The 13,761-nt window shown below is 50.5% G+C and overlaps 1 protein-coding gene across 1 annotated transcript in view; it reads right to left on the reverse strand.

Moving 5' to 3' along the window:
* The window catches only part of LOC125332338 (hydrocephalus-inducing protein-like), a 68,003-nt gene extending 62,867 nt beyond the window's left edge, over nt 1-5,136 (reverse strand). Inside the window, exons 1-3 of the mRNA XM_048317103.1 lie at nt 5,026-5,136; nt 3,386-3,585; nt 130-254 (exon numbers count right to left, since the gene is read on the reverse strand). Coding sequence (XP_048173060.1) covers nt 130-254; nt 3,386-3,585; nt 5,026-5,136 — 436 coding nt within the window. The remainder of the gene's footprint in view (nt 1-129; nt 255-3,385; nt 3,586-5,025) is intronic.
* Between the last annotated feature and the right edge of the window lie 8,625 nt (nt 5,137-13,761).

Consider the following 13,761-nt stretch of genomic DNA (forward strand, 5'->3'; position numbering starts at 1 on the left):
GTTCTCACTTTTCTTTGGGGTAAAGCTGGAACAGGGGAGGCACATCTGGAGAGGGAATTGAGGTGGCTGGGACAACGGGGAATGATGGTGGAGAACTGTCCCATGCCCCGTGCAGTGCCCAGCGCTCACCTCTGCCGTAGCACACTACCAGGGGTGCGTCATGGTCACCGGTCCTCAGCGGCTGATATTTCACTGTCACCTCCATGGTTTCGCCAATGCCCAGAGTTCCCCTGGCCGGAACCACGGAGAAAGGGCTGCAACACAAAGACAAGGATCAGGACTCGGGGGAACATCTGGGGACTCTATTCCGTCTGCAGTCCAGGTCACTTCTGCTCACTTGGGCAAACAGGGAGCAAACAAACCACAGTCAACAGAAGACAGACAGAACACACAGGATCACAAACAGCTGCTGACTCTTGTGGGAGGAGATCCAGCCCTCACAAGATCCTGTGGAATAAAATGACCTCATCTCCCCCATGCTCTGCATCCATCTATCTGCAATGAGATTCAAGGGTCTGACCGCCAGCAATCCCATCAGAGAATGGTTTGTGAAAAGCACAGAGAGGGTTAAGAACTATCTGCATGCACAACTTGACACTGACTGCCTCAGGAATTTCTCTTTTCCTGCTGCCTATAAACCTCATCTCAAGAGATGCAAATGTTAGGGCGCTACCTGCCCCGTAAGATTACAGCCTAGGCATCAGACAGGGAGAAGGAGCTCTTCCTTGAAGACCAAGGAATAATTACTGTTGAATTTGCAGTGTGGTTCTTTGGTTTATTTTACCTTGAAAACATCCTGATTTAGCCTAAAAAGGCCACATTTTATCAGCATTTCAATGAAAGCTGTTTTAAGAAAAGGAGCAATCAAAACTCTGAAAGAGTGCAAATGCACATTAGAGCACTACAGTGGCATGGAAACAAGACCCAAAAGGAGGATGCCATTTACAGTCTGAAGGATCCAGTCCCAGCTAAATGAAGCACCATTACCAGGAGCACATCAAGGAAACAGAACAGAAGGTTTCTGTGTATTTACCAGAGTCTGGGACTCTGGGTTGTCATCCAGGCTGGTAACTGTTTGCTTGGCCCCCCAGACAAACTCTGTGCGATGTGTTGGAAATAATTATGCAAATGTGTTGGTGAACTTTGATTTAACAGGAGCAATTAGGATTGGTCACCAGGTGAACAGCTCTTGCCTGATAGACACAAGACTCTGTGCTTTGATGGGACAGCTCAGGTGAAATGTGCTTCTGCCCAGCAGCTGCTGGGCTTTGTGCTCTTGCAGAGCCTCACTGAGGAAACAAAAGCTCCTGGCCTTGGTGCTTTGCTAGTGGTCAATCTGTCACCTTAAAAGTGTGTTCTGGGGAGTTTGGTGATGAATGCATCCCACACAAAAATAAAGAGAACATCTGGCAAGCTGAACTTCCTTCATGTCAGTAGTGACAGCTGATGAAGGCGCTTCACGTTCTGCTCATTAAGGACCTACTGCTGCAGTTGTGGGCCTGGCCTGTTCCCATTACCAGTAGTGAGAGCATCACTACTGGCTGATGGAGAAGCCTTGGGCCAGCAATGTTTATGTGCTGGACCTGAGACTTTAGAGAGAGGGGAGGAAAGACAAGGCCCCACCAGCCCCAGAGCTAGATTACTGTACGTGTTTCTGCATCTGCCCCAGGGGTGCTGCCAGGATTGCTGCAGGTCTCTACTGGGGCTAGGGGGGATCAGTGCCTGGTGTGGGCAAGGCACAGGATTTTTTTCTTATTCTTTTGCCAGAAATTGCACCAGAACAGAGAAGCTGCAAGTTAAGGGAATCTCTGGCCACACTTCAGCGCTGCCTTCCATCCCATCCCTTTCCCACTCCTGTCCCATGTCTACATAGTCCTGCCCTCAGATAGCAGGATGGGAATAACACTCCTGGGGTAACTTCAGGGGTTGCCTGAGAAAGAAGGTATCTTCTTATTTCCAAATTTTCAGAAGAGGATCCAGCCAAGCTCAGAACTCAGCTGTCAGGACTGAAAAACTGAGTGCAAATCAGCCCCTGCATCTCCTACATCCCAACCTGGGCTCTACCCACCAGACTCCTCTGTTACTGCTGTAGCAGTCATCTCTCACATATAGACTTGGCTCCCCAAGACCCAAGGACACAAGCTCTGCAGTTAAACTTAACTCCTCTGAATTTCAGCCAACATCACTAAGCTCTTCCCTGAGCCCACACATACGAAGAGCTGTGAAGGAGACATCCCTGTCACTGTAATAACCAAATGAAAACCACTGCCAAGAGATGGGGCTGGCAGGCTACCTTTTGGCCTTTTATCTGTTCATTGTGAGCTGTTCCTTAAGATAGTTCTCATCCTGTTAGATCTACCCTTTCCATGAATCACTACTGCACCTGACAGGCAGAAAAGGTAAGGTATGAAGGGGGTTCTAATAGCTTGTTTTCTTCCGCTTTTTAACTAGGTCCATTTGGATGTTTGTTTTCTTGTATGGCATCCAAAGACAGGTCCAGATCTCCCAAGGGGACCTTGCAAGCCCCAAACACTGGTCTTGCTTTGAGCAGTGTGTTTGCTCAGATGATTTCCAGAGGTCCCTTCCACCAAAAGTTATTCTATATTTTTATCTTCTAAATCAGCCCAATTGCTTTTCACATATTCTCTAAATGTGTCGTATTTCCTACACACCTGTGCATATATCTATAGGCATGTGCTATACTGACAGGCATTAGAGGAGCTCGACCTTTATGAAAGTTCCCAATGAAGAATTAATGATATTTTGGCAAACATTTAACACAAAACAAAACTAAAAAACAGAGCAGGAACACAGGAACTTCAGAGTATTTACAAAGAAATCTCAGTGAAAGGGAGCCTGACCTTATTCAGAGATTTAAATCATCTGTTTGAAATTTTAAGCTGGCTTTTAAAGGTTCATCATGGAACAGAAGAGGTGACTGATGCCCTCAGCTGACAAGGGAAATCAGATCAGCTTTAAGTAACAGGAACTGCACAGGCTGCCCACAACATAGCTCATGCTGGGCATCCAATGTGGGGACCACTGGAATGCTACGTGCCTGTGTCCTCCCAGAGAATTTGGTTACCTACTCGTGTCTATTTGGCTGACAGTGCTGAGTAACCATTTCAGAAGCTGCTTGTGCTAAGGAGGGTGAAAGCCAGCTACTAGCATGTTCCAACACCCTCCAGGAAACCTGGGACAGAGAAAGCTCAAAGGTTGCATCCTGCTAAGAACACTGGAAGCAAGAGAAGATGCCACCCCATCCTGCTCACTTCAGCCAGGGCTGCAGGGCAGCAGCTCCAATGCTCTGCTTCCTTCTGTTACTCTCTCCCGACTCTGTTTTCACCCAAAGGTGTTTTGCACAAGAATAGATGAGCTGCCTCACCTCTGTGTGCTCATCTCGTAATGAGCTTCCAGGTTTCCAGTGTTTTGAACCAGCAGAATCTTCTCACTGCTGCATTTGACTATACAGACTGGGAAGTCCAGCTGGTCAGGGAAGTCCAGGATAGGTCGGCCACCAATGGCCCGAATTGGCACAACTATACTTTGCGTTCCACTGGTGCAGGAGAGCTCGTGGAAATAATCCTGCAGGAAAAGAAACTGGCTCAGCACAGGGCATTTAGTGCCATCTCTATGGTAGAAGAAAACCATTTCCTATAACCCTTCAAGGGCATCAATTTACCTCTTCCACCCCCCAAATCAACACTAAGTCCTACTAGTATGTCACATTTTAAAGGCACCAGTGCACTTTGCAAAACCTGTCTCAGTGGCATTAAGCTCTTGTGTTACTTGGGTCATACAGAGAACTGCCCTAGGCCACCATAATTTTTACCCTAAATTTTAATGAAGTTAAATAATTCCTAAGTCTCTTCTAAGCAACATGGAGCTAGGGAACACAGGACATTCCTCTTTAGGTTTCTATATTCCTGCTGTTTGAGAATAGGACAAAGTGTTAAACCGACTCTAAGCAGCAAAAGGAAGATGAGAAAACAGCTGCACCCAAAGAGATCCTGCACCTCTGGCCTGGTGTAGAAATATCAGTTGGCTCAGAGCTTCCCTCTAACTTTGCCTGTCCAGACAAGTCAGGAGAAGAACAGTGCTAAGAGGTAGCAGGATGCTGTTGGAAAGAGTCTCCCTTTGTTTCCCTGCAAGGCTTCCTCCCCTCCATGCCATATCCTAAACCCTTCTGTATGAACGAGCTCCAGATCACAGCATCAACCCTTCACATCACAGCACTGAGATCAGACTTGCCAGGGCCTCAGCACTGCTGTTCAAACCTCCAAGGAAAAGCACATCTGGCACAGAATGGGTGCTAGTTGACAGAGCAACCACAGTGACAGGCATGAAGACAGAGCCGCAGCAGTGTCACTGCCACAGGCTCTGGGGTCACAGGTCTGTCTGCCTGCAGGTTGTACCTGCCCTACACGAGCTCTTTCAGGCAGGTGTCTAAGTCACCTGCAGCTCACCAACCTCCTGCTGACTAAGGGCACCTAGAGATCAGTGTGCCTGTGCCAGGCTGGCTCCCTGCCACAGGCACGGCACATCCTCTGCCCTGGCCCTGCAGTAGTATCATGGTCAGTATCGTGCATCTGGGACAGCCCAGCTGCAAGGCTGGAGAACAGAGGGTGTGAAGAAGAACTGTCTGTGCTCCAGTCCAGGGGGAAGTAGGGAAGCTGTTGCCAGTAGGGAAGGAGGAAAGCTCTCTGACCTCTTCGTTCCTCTGGTATTCTCCACAATAATTAAACCCCTTCCACTGTGCCTAGAGATGGCTGAACATCTATCAACACTCCTCTGTCATTCTCATACTGTTCCCTGTGCATCTGCCCTTGGGAACGCTCAGCAATGTGCAGGGAGGGGAAGCAGAGCCTGCCAGGCCTGCGTGCAGTGCCTGACAGCACGTGCCAAGGTGTGACTGGCTGCAGGCTGCCCGCCCAGGGCCTGAAGCCAAGCTCACAGCGTGGAACGGGCTGTACCCAGAGGGCAATGGAAGCAATGGCTTTGGAGATAACGCTCCTCCAGTCTCACCTTGTTCTCGTCAGGGGTGAACTGGATGCGCACAATGTGACGTGCGCCTGGCCTCACTCTGCGGTAGGCATCGTTGGAGCCTGCCAGCCGGAAATGAGGTGAGTTCTCCATGGTGACCCTCACCGACCGAGAAGACTGCAGGAAAGACACGAAATGATGATTTTGCCACTTGTGGAAACGGACAAGAGGAGACCTGTCTGTGACCTGGTGACATCCTTCCCTGACCCCTTTTCCAAAGCACTTTCAGCTGTGGAGGTACAGGTAATTCACAAGGGTGAACTGAATTCCTTCTGTCTGGGTCCAGCATTTCAGCCAGGGGCAGTAGGGCAATGGCTGGTGGGAAGGAAGGGCTGAGCAGGTCAGTACCAGCAGGCTGGAGATGAACCAAGTCATCTGCATATTCAACAAGACCAGAAAACCTGCTGGCTTCTGCCTGCACACAGCCATGCAGTCATGTTCCAGAGGAGGAATGTGCTACTTGAAGGCAAAACAGCATATTATCCTGGGGGAAGGAAGAAATTCCCTTCTAGCAGATTGGGTTTGAGTGGGGCAGTTGCGGGGATATGCAGGCAGACCAGCAAGAGACGAGACCAAACACTGGCCTTACTGAGAATAAAACCTGAAAAGCAAAAGAAGGAACACAGCAAGACAATCCCTGAAACAAAGAGATGGCAAAGAGAATTTCAGTGGGACGTAAAGCAGCAAGGAAAAATGATAAAGCAATGAGAGCAATCAACTTGCCAAAAGTGACAGAAACACAGCCAGGCTGTGCCTATCGACTATGGGCTTCAAAGGCATTTTCTGCCTGGAGAAACACGACCAGCACTGACTGACAGCGTGGTTCCAGTATTAAAAGCTGATCTTGGCTCTCCAGGGGCTCTTGCTGCCTGTGCAGGCAAGCTGGGCTGCTGGGCATTCCTGCCTGCAGCCAGCAGTTCCTGCGGGCACCCTGCAGCCAGGTTTGGCCCTCTGGGGTATGCAGACACAGCAAATATGCATTTTCTAGCACATAGATACCAACCCCCGAGCACCAAAATGCATCTCAAAAAGTCTAAACGAGATGATTTTGACTCCCTCCTGTCTCTTCCCACCAGCCTACTCTTGGCACAAGCCTCATTTGAGAAAATGTTTCCCTGACTGAAATTCAAATGGTCTCATTTTTCCTCTTTACACTGGAACACAACTGCTGACATTTTTCAACTTTTTTCCTCTCAACTCTCTTGGGAAACTGCAAAACAATCACAATTTCTTCAAGTGAAGAAGTGAAAACCTCCAGGAGCACATGGCTTTGGATGTGCTGTGGTTCTCCAAAGGGAAAGCAGAGCATCATGTTGCTTTTTGAAAACCTGAGCAGAGCTGAATTTAGCTTAGCAGGAGCCTGAAGTGGCACCTAAAGGCCTCCCGCTGCTTCTGCTACATCAGTCTGATTCCAGGGCTGTTTTAGAACACATTTCCTGCAGTTCCAGTGCCATTAATTATAAGTGATTCCAGCATAAAGTGGAGAAGACTCAGCCCCTGAGCTTTGACTGCGAGTTGCACAAAGGGAGCTAAGCAGGCTGAGAGAGGCAGAGATTCATACCAGGAACCAAGATGAACCAAGGAGACACAGGATGTGGTGTAGGCTCGAGGCAAAGCACGAGAGCAGGTAAGAACTGCACAGCCTGCAACATTCCCATCAATCCAGGGCTTTCAAGAGAAGGGAGCTCCCTTGGGACAGATACTATCAACGCATGGCCAAAATCAGGGGAGAATTCCCAGCACAGGAAGATTTCCACCATCTTGCAGTACACAGGTGCGGAGACATTTTCCTCTGGATGTGCTGCAGCAGATAACTTGCTCTGCTGTACACTATGGGAATTACACCACCCTCCTCTTCCAGCAGTGCTAAATCGCCACGTCCCAGCACTTACCTTGCCCTTAGTCGTGAGATATAGTATCATTTCAGAGACCTGATGAACGAGGAAGTTCTGAAATACAATCTCTTGTGGGGAAACCTGAAACAAGTTCTTTTTCGTGGTAACTGGCTTTGACGGGAGAGGCTAGAGAGAGAGGGAGAGGTTGAGCTGCTGGGAGGAAGGTTCACAAAGAAGAATCTTACACTAATCCCCAGTGAAGTACAGACTCTGGGTGAGTACATCTGCCCAGGCCACACTGGGGAAACAGTGGCTCTTCCACCTCTGCTCTGAGCTGATTGAGAGCTGCTGGGCCACACTGAGCAGGCTCAAGCCAAGCTGGTTTTTTGGCACGTTTCTTAGGTTTCATTCTCCAAAATGCCAGGCAGCATTTACCTTAAGCACAGCCCTGTGCTCATGTGGTCACAGAGCTCATTCTATGACTGAGCACTCATAAAGTAAAACCCACGAATTTACATCAGACTCCATGGGAAACAATTTTGGGATGTCCTTTACTCTGAGACAGGGAAACTGAGGCCCACGCAACTGCAAATACCATTTTTGATCTAGAACTTTGACATCACTAAGAAGGGAACAGTACCAGAGGAGGTGTGAGGGATGAGGTAATATTTTGCTGAAGCCAAAAGGTTATTAAGTGAAAGAATGAGGGTTGTTGGGTTTGTTCTTTATGTGTTGCTATTCATGGTTTGGGTTTGTTCTAGTTATTTTGCTGGGTGCTGCTGTGAGCTGGAAGAGGGGCGGGGTTGAAGACCTGACCAAAAGGAAGTATGATGAGAGGGGAGGGACAGAAAAGTAGGTGGTCGGGAGAGAACGTTAGTTCCCGAGTACCCATCCAATGGGAAAGGGGACAGGGACAGTCCCCATCTGGGAAAGGGTATAAAAAGATTGCCATTTTGTTGGAGGGTGTGTGTGTTTATCTCTTGGGGGAGGGAGACACACCCAGCTCAGCTGAATCATTACTAATAAACAGTCTTCTTTTGCTTCAACGGCTTTGTCCCCTTTAATTTTACTTAAAAGTTAGTATAGCGCTTCTAACCGAGGTAAAGGGAAATATAAAGTAACACAGCAGTTAGGAAAAAGACAAATTACATGAATGCTGAATGAGGATAAGGTTCAGTTATTTTCTCAGCAATTTGGGTAAGACTAGAGTTGGTATCTCCTTTTTCCATGAGCTCTAAATGGGTACTTTCTAGTAATCTATTATTGCTATCTTATTTAATACCATTGCAGAGGCACGTCTGGAATGACACAACAACAGCAAATGCTTCTGGAGCAGAGACATTGCTTTGAGAAAACTCTTCCCTGCTTTGTCTGCCTTCTCCAGCCACACTGCTGTCACTCCAGAGACACAAGCAGGTCTCCTGTGTCTTCACAGGAGACACAGTCTGCTGAAGGGAGTGGCTGCAGCACACTGCCCCGTAGTTGCGGCCTTCTCTCAGGTGTTCCTAACCCCCCTATCCAGGGCAATACTTAACCAGTCTGTTACATATTTCTTGATGCCCATTTCCTGCTCAACAGCCCACCTCAGTCACCTACCCGTTTGGACTGTGCTTTATACTGAGCCAGTCCTGCAAGAAAAGCAGCTTTAAACACACCTCTAAGTAGGCACAGATCCAGATAAAGCACACCCATTCCCCTCTGCCCAGGGTGAGTCCCCTGTACATGTGGCAGCCTGTGAAACACTCCGTCAGGGTCCCAACATATTGTTCCAACCCAAAGCATTAATGCAATTAGTTTTGTTAAATCAGAAGTAATTACTGCAGGCCTCAGCCTTCAAAGGCCAATGCTGCCACTGTGTAGGGCATCCTATGACCCCAAGCATTTGATGGTGACCACACCAAAGCAAGAGGTGGCTATTTCAGCAGGAGAATGGAAAACGGCAATTTTGTGCCTTTGTGTCCCCAGCCTTCCCCCCACTGATTAAGCAATGGCAGCTACACTTCAGCAGACCCCAGCAGCTTCAGCAGAGGTTATTTGTGTTGGCTTAGTGCAGATCAGGACTCCAACTCCACCACTACCAGCAGTTTGCAATGACAACAGGACCTGGACACTGAGGTATTTTGCTGGAAGCAAGTCTGTCACAAGCATACACCCTCTACAAACCTCGCATCAAACACCAAGGAAAAGAGCAGGAAAAGACTACCTTTCGACCAGTCTCACTCTTGTCTAGAAGTGGGCCAATTCTGGGCAAACTACACACTTTAGTCTGGCCTCCAGTGCTGGCCTCCTCCTTCTTTTTGAGACACTTCTCCCTCTGGAACAGAGAGGGAAGCAGCTGAAATGCAAAAAAAAGAAAAAAAGCCTCAGAGATGCCCTTGTTCAGAAAGGCTCCTCTTGCACTGGTGGCACTGGTGAGTAATTTGTGATCACAGCCTCCAGGACAGTTCTGGAAGCCCTGGAAGTAAGCTGGTGAAATACATGATATCAGTAAATTAATAATACAGAATGGAATACACATACTCCAACCACATGGCTCTGTCCCATTAGCTTCTCTGTGATTTGATGTGACATGCTTGGGGATTTCTGCTCTTTGGGCATTTGTTTCCTCTTTAGTGCCACTGCATTGGGCTGGTGACCTTTGCAGAGAGTGGGGAGGAGTTATCTGAACTCCCCAAACTCCATCCCTGCACAACACTCACAACCCACAGCGTGGAGATGTCACTGCTGGCTGAGTCCGAGGGAGGCAGGAAAGCAGCACTGTGCCAAGCCTGAAGCACAGCAACGGGTCCAAGTTGCAGTGCTCCCATTTTAATTAGCACTCACTTTCTCTGTCTGGCCTCGCAGAGCCCTCCACAGAAGAAAACAGAGAGATGTCCTTGACAGAGCCCCAGCACCAGGGCATCTCCAGTCAAGTGAGCTCCAGACAGCAAAGGGGCCTTTGTGGACGGGAAGGAGGAACTGCCCTGACTCCACTGCTGGGCTGGATCTGTGCCCCACACAGGACACGAGAGAGAACAGCTGCTTTGGGACCTGTTCTAGCCGGGACCAGCCGTGTCTCTCAAAGCTCCAGGCAGAGTTGGAGCTCCCCCTCCACCCCATGCCAGGTGCCCAAGGGCAGGTTGGTGAGAGCAGCACAGGTGAGTGTCCAACCTGACAGAAGGAATTACTGTGGCAAAGGGGAGGCAAAGAAGCACACCCTCACGGTTTCGGTTTTCCATTGGTTTAACTCGGCTCCGGTGGCACAGCCAGGCAGGACGCTGGACTGTCCCTGAAGCAACACACGGTGTTCCCTCCCCCCCACCAACAGGAGCACGGCATAAAGAGGTGGGGAGGGGGCCTGCAGCTTCACGGCACTGCTGCACAACACAAGGGGCAGGGAGAGGAGGGACACGAGGGCAGTTGGGCCTTAACACAGCCCCAGTGGGTACTTACACTTTGAGACTTCATTTTTATCCTGGACAAAAGACGTCCAGGCGCTGATGTCTTTTTCAGGAACTCAGAAGCCATTTTGGACAATGTCGTGAATATCAACGACTGTGCCTCAAAAAAGCTGGAATGGAAGGAGCAACAATGGAAGTCTGAAAATCCAGAACCCAATTCATGGCAGACTCAAGGGTTACTAAAAGATCTATATTATTTTAAAGTAGCTAAGTGCTTGTTTGGCATAAGTAGCTAGTATTGTTAGGCCTCTAGTTGGACTTTGCTTGAACTCTATGACTATGTTGTGCAATTCAAAGATGGATCATACTGAAACCTGGAGCTAAAAATCTGAACATTAATAATAGTTAGAACAGACAAAGCTGTAGCTTAAATATTATGTAAAAATAGCTAGAGTGGACAGCCCATAGATTGTGCTTTATGAACTGTAACAACCTCCTCTTCTTTAGGCTAAACAACCCCAGCTCCCTCAGCCGCTCCTCACAGGACTTGTGAGAAACTGCAATGTTATGGTCAGTTGACACTGTTGGGGCTGCCTGAGGCAGCACAGCGTCCAGCTGCAGATGCCCTTGGCTTCTGGTACTGCCGGCAGGGGTCGGCTGCAGCCTGCACGGAAAGCTGTCAGCTGCAGCCTGCAGGGAAAGCTGGCTCCTTCGCAAGGAATGAGCCCCGAACAAAGGTGGTGTAAAAGCGTCGGCAGAGGCAAAGGATGAGAGAGGGGCCTCTGTGTAGGTTCCAGCAGGTTTCTCCCCAGTGGAAGATCCAGGGCCAAAGACCAGGAAAAAGGGGAAAGCACAGCATTTTATACGGGAGTGGAACAAAGGGAAACAACCAATGGGGATCGACTGAGGAGGAGGAGTAGATAACAGGGGAAAAACCAATGGGGATAACTTAGGGGGGAAAATTACATGAGTAGACCAATGGGGCATCAAAGAAGGGAGAACTTCATAAGCAACTAGTGGAAATATATAAACGTGAACTTATACATAAAACTGGGTGGAGAACTCCTGAACCAATAAACTTATAACATGTAAACTAAGAACCACTAGGAAGATGGGAACTCGCTGTAACCACGGGGTGAGAATCAGACCTCTTGTGTTCTGGAGGCCTGTTCACTATTCCTGTGGATGCTCTGCTGCAGTGGTGACTGCCACCTGCACTGCAGGTAATGGCTTAAATACTGCTAGAAGGACTTGTTGCCCACTGTGGCAAAACTGTGTAAAGAAGCTGCAACCACCAAAGCCCACCCCTCCCTGAAAATGCCTCCTGACTGGAACTTCGGACTGTGAGTTAAGCCGCCTAAGAGGACCTGAAACAAGATAAAGGTGACACTATTGTCCTATTATCTCAGGTCTGGGGAGAAGTAAACAAGGCTGAGGGAGAACAATGTCTCTACAAGAAAGCCAAACCCAGCAGCTGTCCTGAAAATAAGCTCTGTCTGGGTTCAGGGCGGGGAAGCCATAGCCACAGACTCATCTGCTGAGGCCAGGTTTGCACACAAACCTCCCTTCAACAGAGGGGGAAGGAGGAAATTTTGGGTGTGTGGCGTGACCTCTGGTAAGAGGCAGTGGACACTCATCCTCCCTCACACAAACTGGCTCAGCTGTAAAACCCCCCCAGCCCCAGAAGGCCACATCCATGGGGCATTCCCATGAGGGGCAGCAGAGGGGGTGTCATAACCCACCAAAGACCTCCAAAGTGCTCCCACACTCATTCCTGAAGCCTTGCACCAGACAACTGCATGGAATGCAAAGTAACACAACAGATCCCAGAGTGTTGCAAGAGACAGTGTCAGACTTGCCCTGCCCCGAGGAGGTACCTGGCCATTCCCACCTGGCCCAAACCTGCATTAATCCATTGGACTCTATGTTTTGCAGGACCTCACCACAGTGAAGACCAGAAGAGGATTAATGGGACACCACTGGGATCCATGGAATGGTGATATTTTCTACTTAATCTTCTCTATTTCTTTCTCTCTCTTCCTCACATTTCTGTTACATAAAATCCATACTATTGACTTTGGCATATGGTCTCGTTTGCACCTTAATTCAGAGGTATCTCCCTAATAATTTTAATAACTAGATCATAACAACCCACTGAAACTTGAACAGAACACATTCACCTTTAAGCAGTTTTACGTAATCACTATAGGAAAAAAATGCATCGACTGGTATCTCTAGGAAATGTTGTATTGCTTCAGTGAAAAAAAAGCACAATCAGTAGACCACAGTAGTAGCTCATCCACTCAGCTGTACATGCCACTGAAGTGCTGCCCCAGAAGACTGACATTATCACATCCTGTATTTCTCTTTGGCATTCTCTTTCAGAGCACAGATGTGACAAAACCAAAAAGTACAACTTTGGTCAATCTTTACCTTCAAACGAAATTCAAGACTGCTCTCAGAGACCAATTCTCTGCGAACATTCACTGCTCTCAGAGACCAATTCTCTGCGAACATTCACTTGGCGAATCGCCCAGTGTAGCCGCCTGGATGCGCTAGCTCAGGCTGCGAACGGCCTGCCAGGAGCGCGTTCTCCGGGAGACTGAGGCGGCAGCAGCGCAACAATTGCTACGGCCGCGTTCTCCGGGAGACTGAGGCGGCAAAGGGCAACAATCGCTACGGCCGCGTTCTCCGGGAGACTGAGGCGGCAAAGGGCAACAATCGCTACGGCCGCGTTCTCCGGGAGACTGAGGCGGCAAAGGGCAACAATCGCTACGGCCGCGTTCTCCGGGAGACTGAGGCGGCAAAGGGCAACAATCGCTACGGCCGCGTTCTCCGGGAGACTGAGGCGGCAAAGCGCAACAATCGCTACGGCCGCGTTCTCCGGGAGACTGAGGCGGCAAAGCGCAACAATCGCTACAGCCGCGTTCTCCGGGAGACTGAGGCGGCAAAGCGCAACAATCGCTACGGCCGCGTTCGCCGTCTCCAGGCGACTCACGGCGTTCGATTGTCGGGGGGGCCGGGAGGGGCCGGGGCCGGGGGGCGGGGCCGGGCCGGGCCGGGGGCCGGGCTGGGCAGGGCTGGGGCGGGCTGGGGCGGGCCGGGGGCCGGGCTGGGGCGGGACGGGCAGGGCTGGGGCGGGCTGGGGCGGGACGGGCAGGGCTGGAGCGGACAGGGGGCTGGGGCGGGCAGGGGGCTGGGGCGGGTAGGGGGCTGGGGCGGGGCGGGCAGGGGCTGGGGCGGGCCGGGCTGGGGCGGGCCGGGACGGGCAGGGCTGGAGCGGGCTGGGGCAGGCCGGGCTGGGGCGGGCCGGGGGCAGGGCTGGAGCGGGCCGGGCAGGGCTGGAGCGGACAGGGGGCTGGGGCGGGCAGGGGGCTGGAGCGGGCCGGGCTGGGCCGGAGCGGGCCGGGGGCTGGGGCAGGCCGGGCTGGGCTGGAGCGGGTCGGCGGCTGGGGCGGGTCGGGCCCGGCAGGGCTGGAGCGGGCCGGGGGCTGGAGCGGGCC

Source organism: Corvus hawaiiensis, chromosome 12, assembly GCF_020740725.1.
Source record: "Corvus hawaiiensis isolate bCorHaw1 chromosome 12, bCorHaw1.pri.cur, whole genome shotgun sequence".
Taxonomy (NCBI): Eukaryota; Metazoa; Chordata; class Aves; order Passeriformes; family Corvidae; genus Corvus; species Corvus hawaiiensis.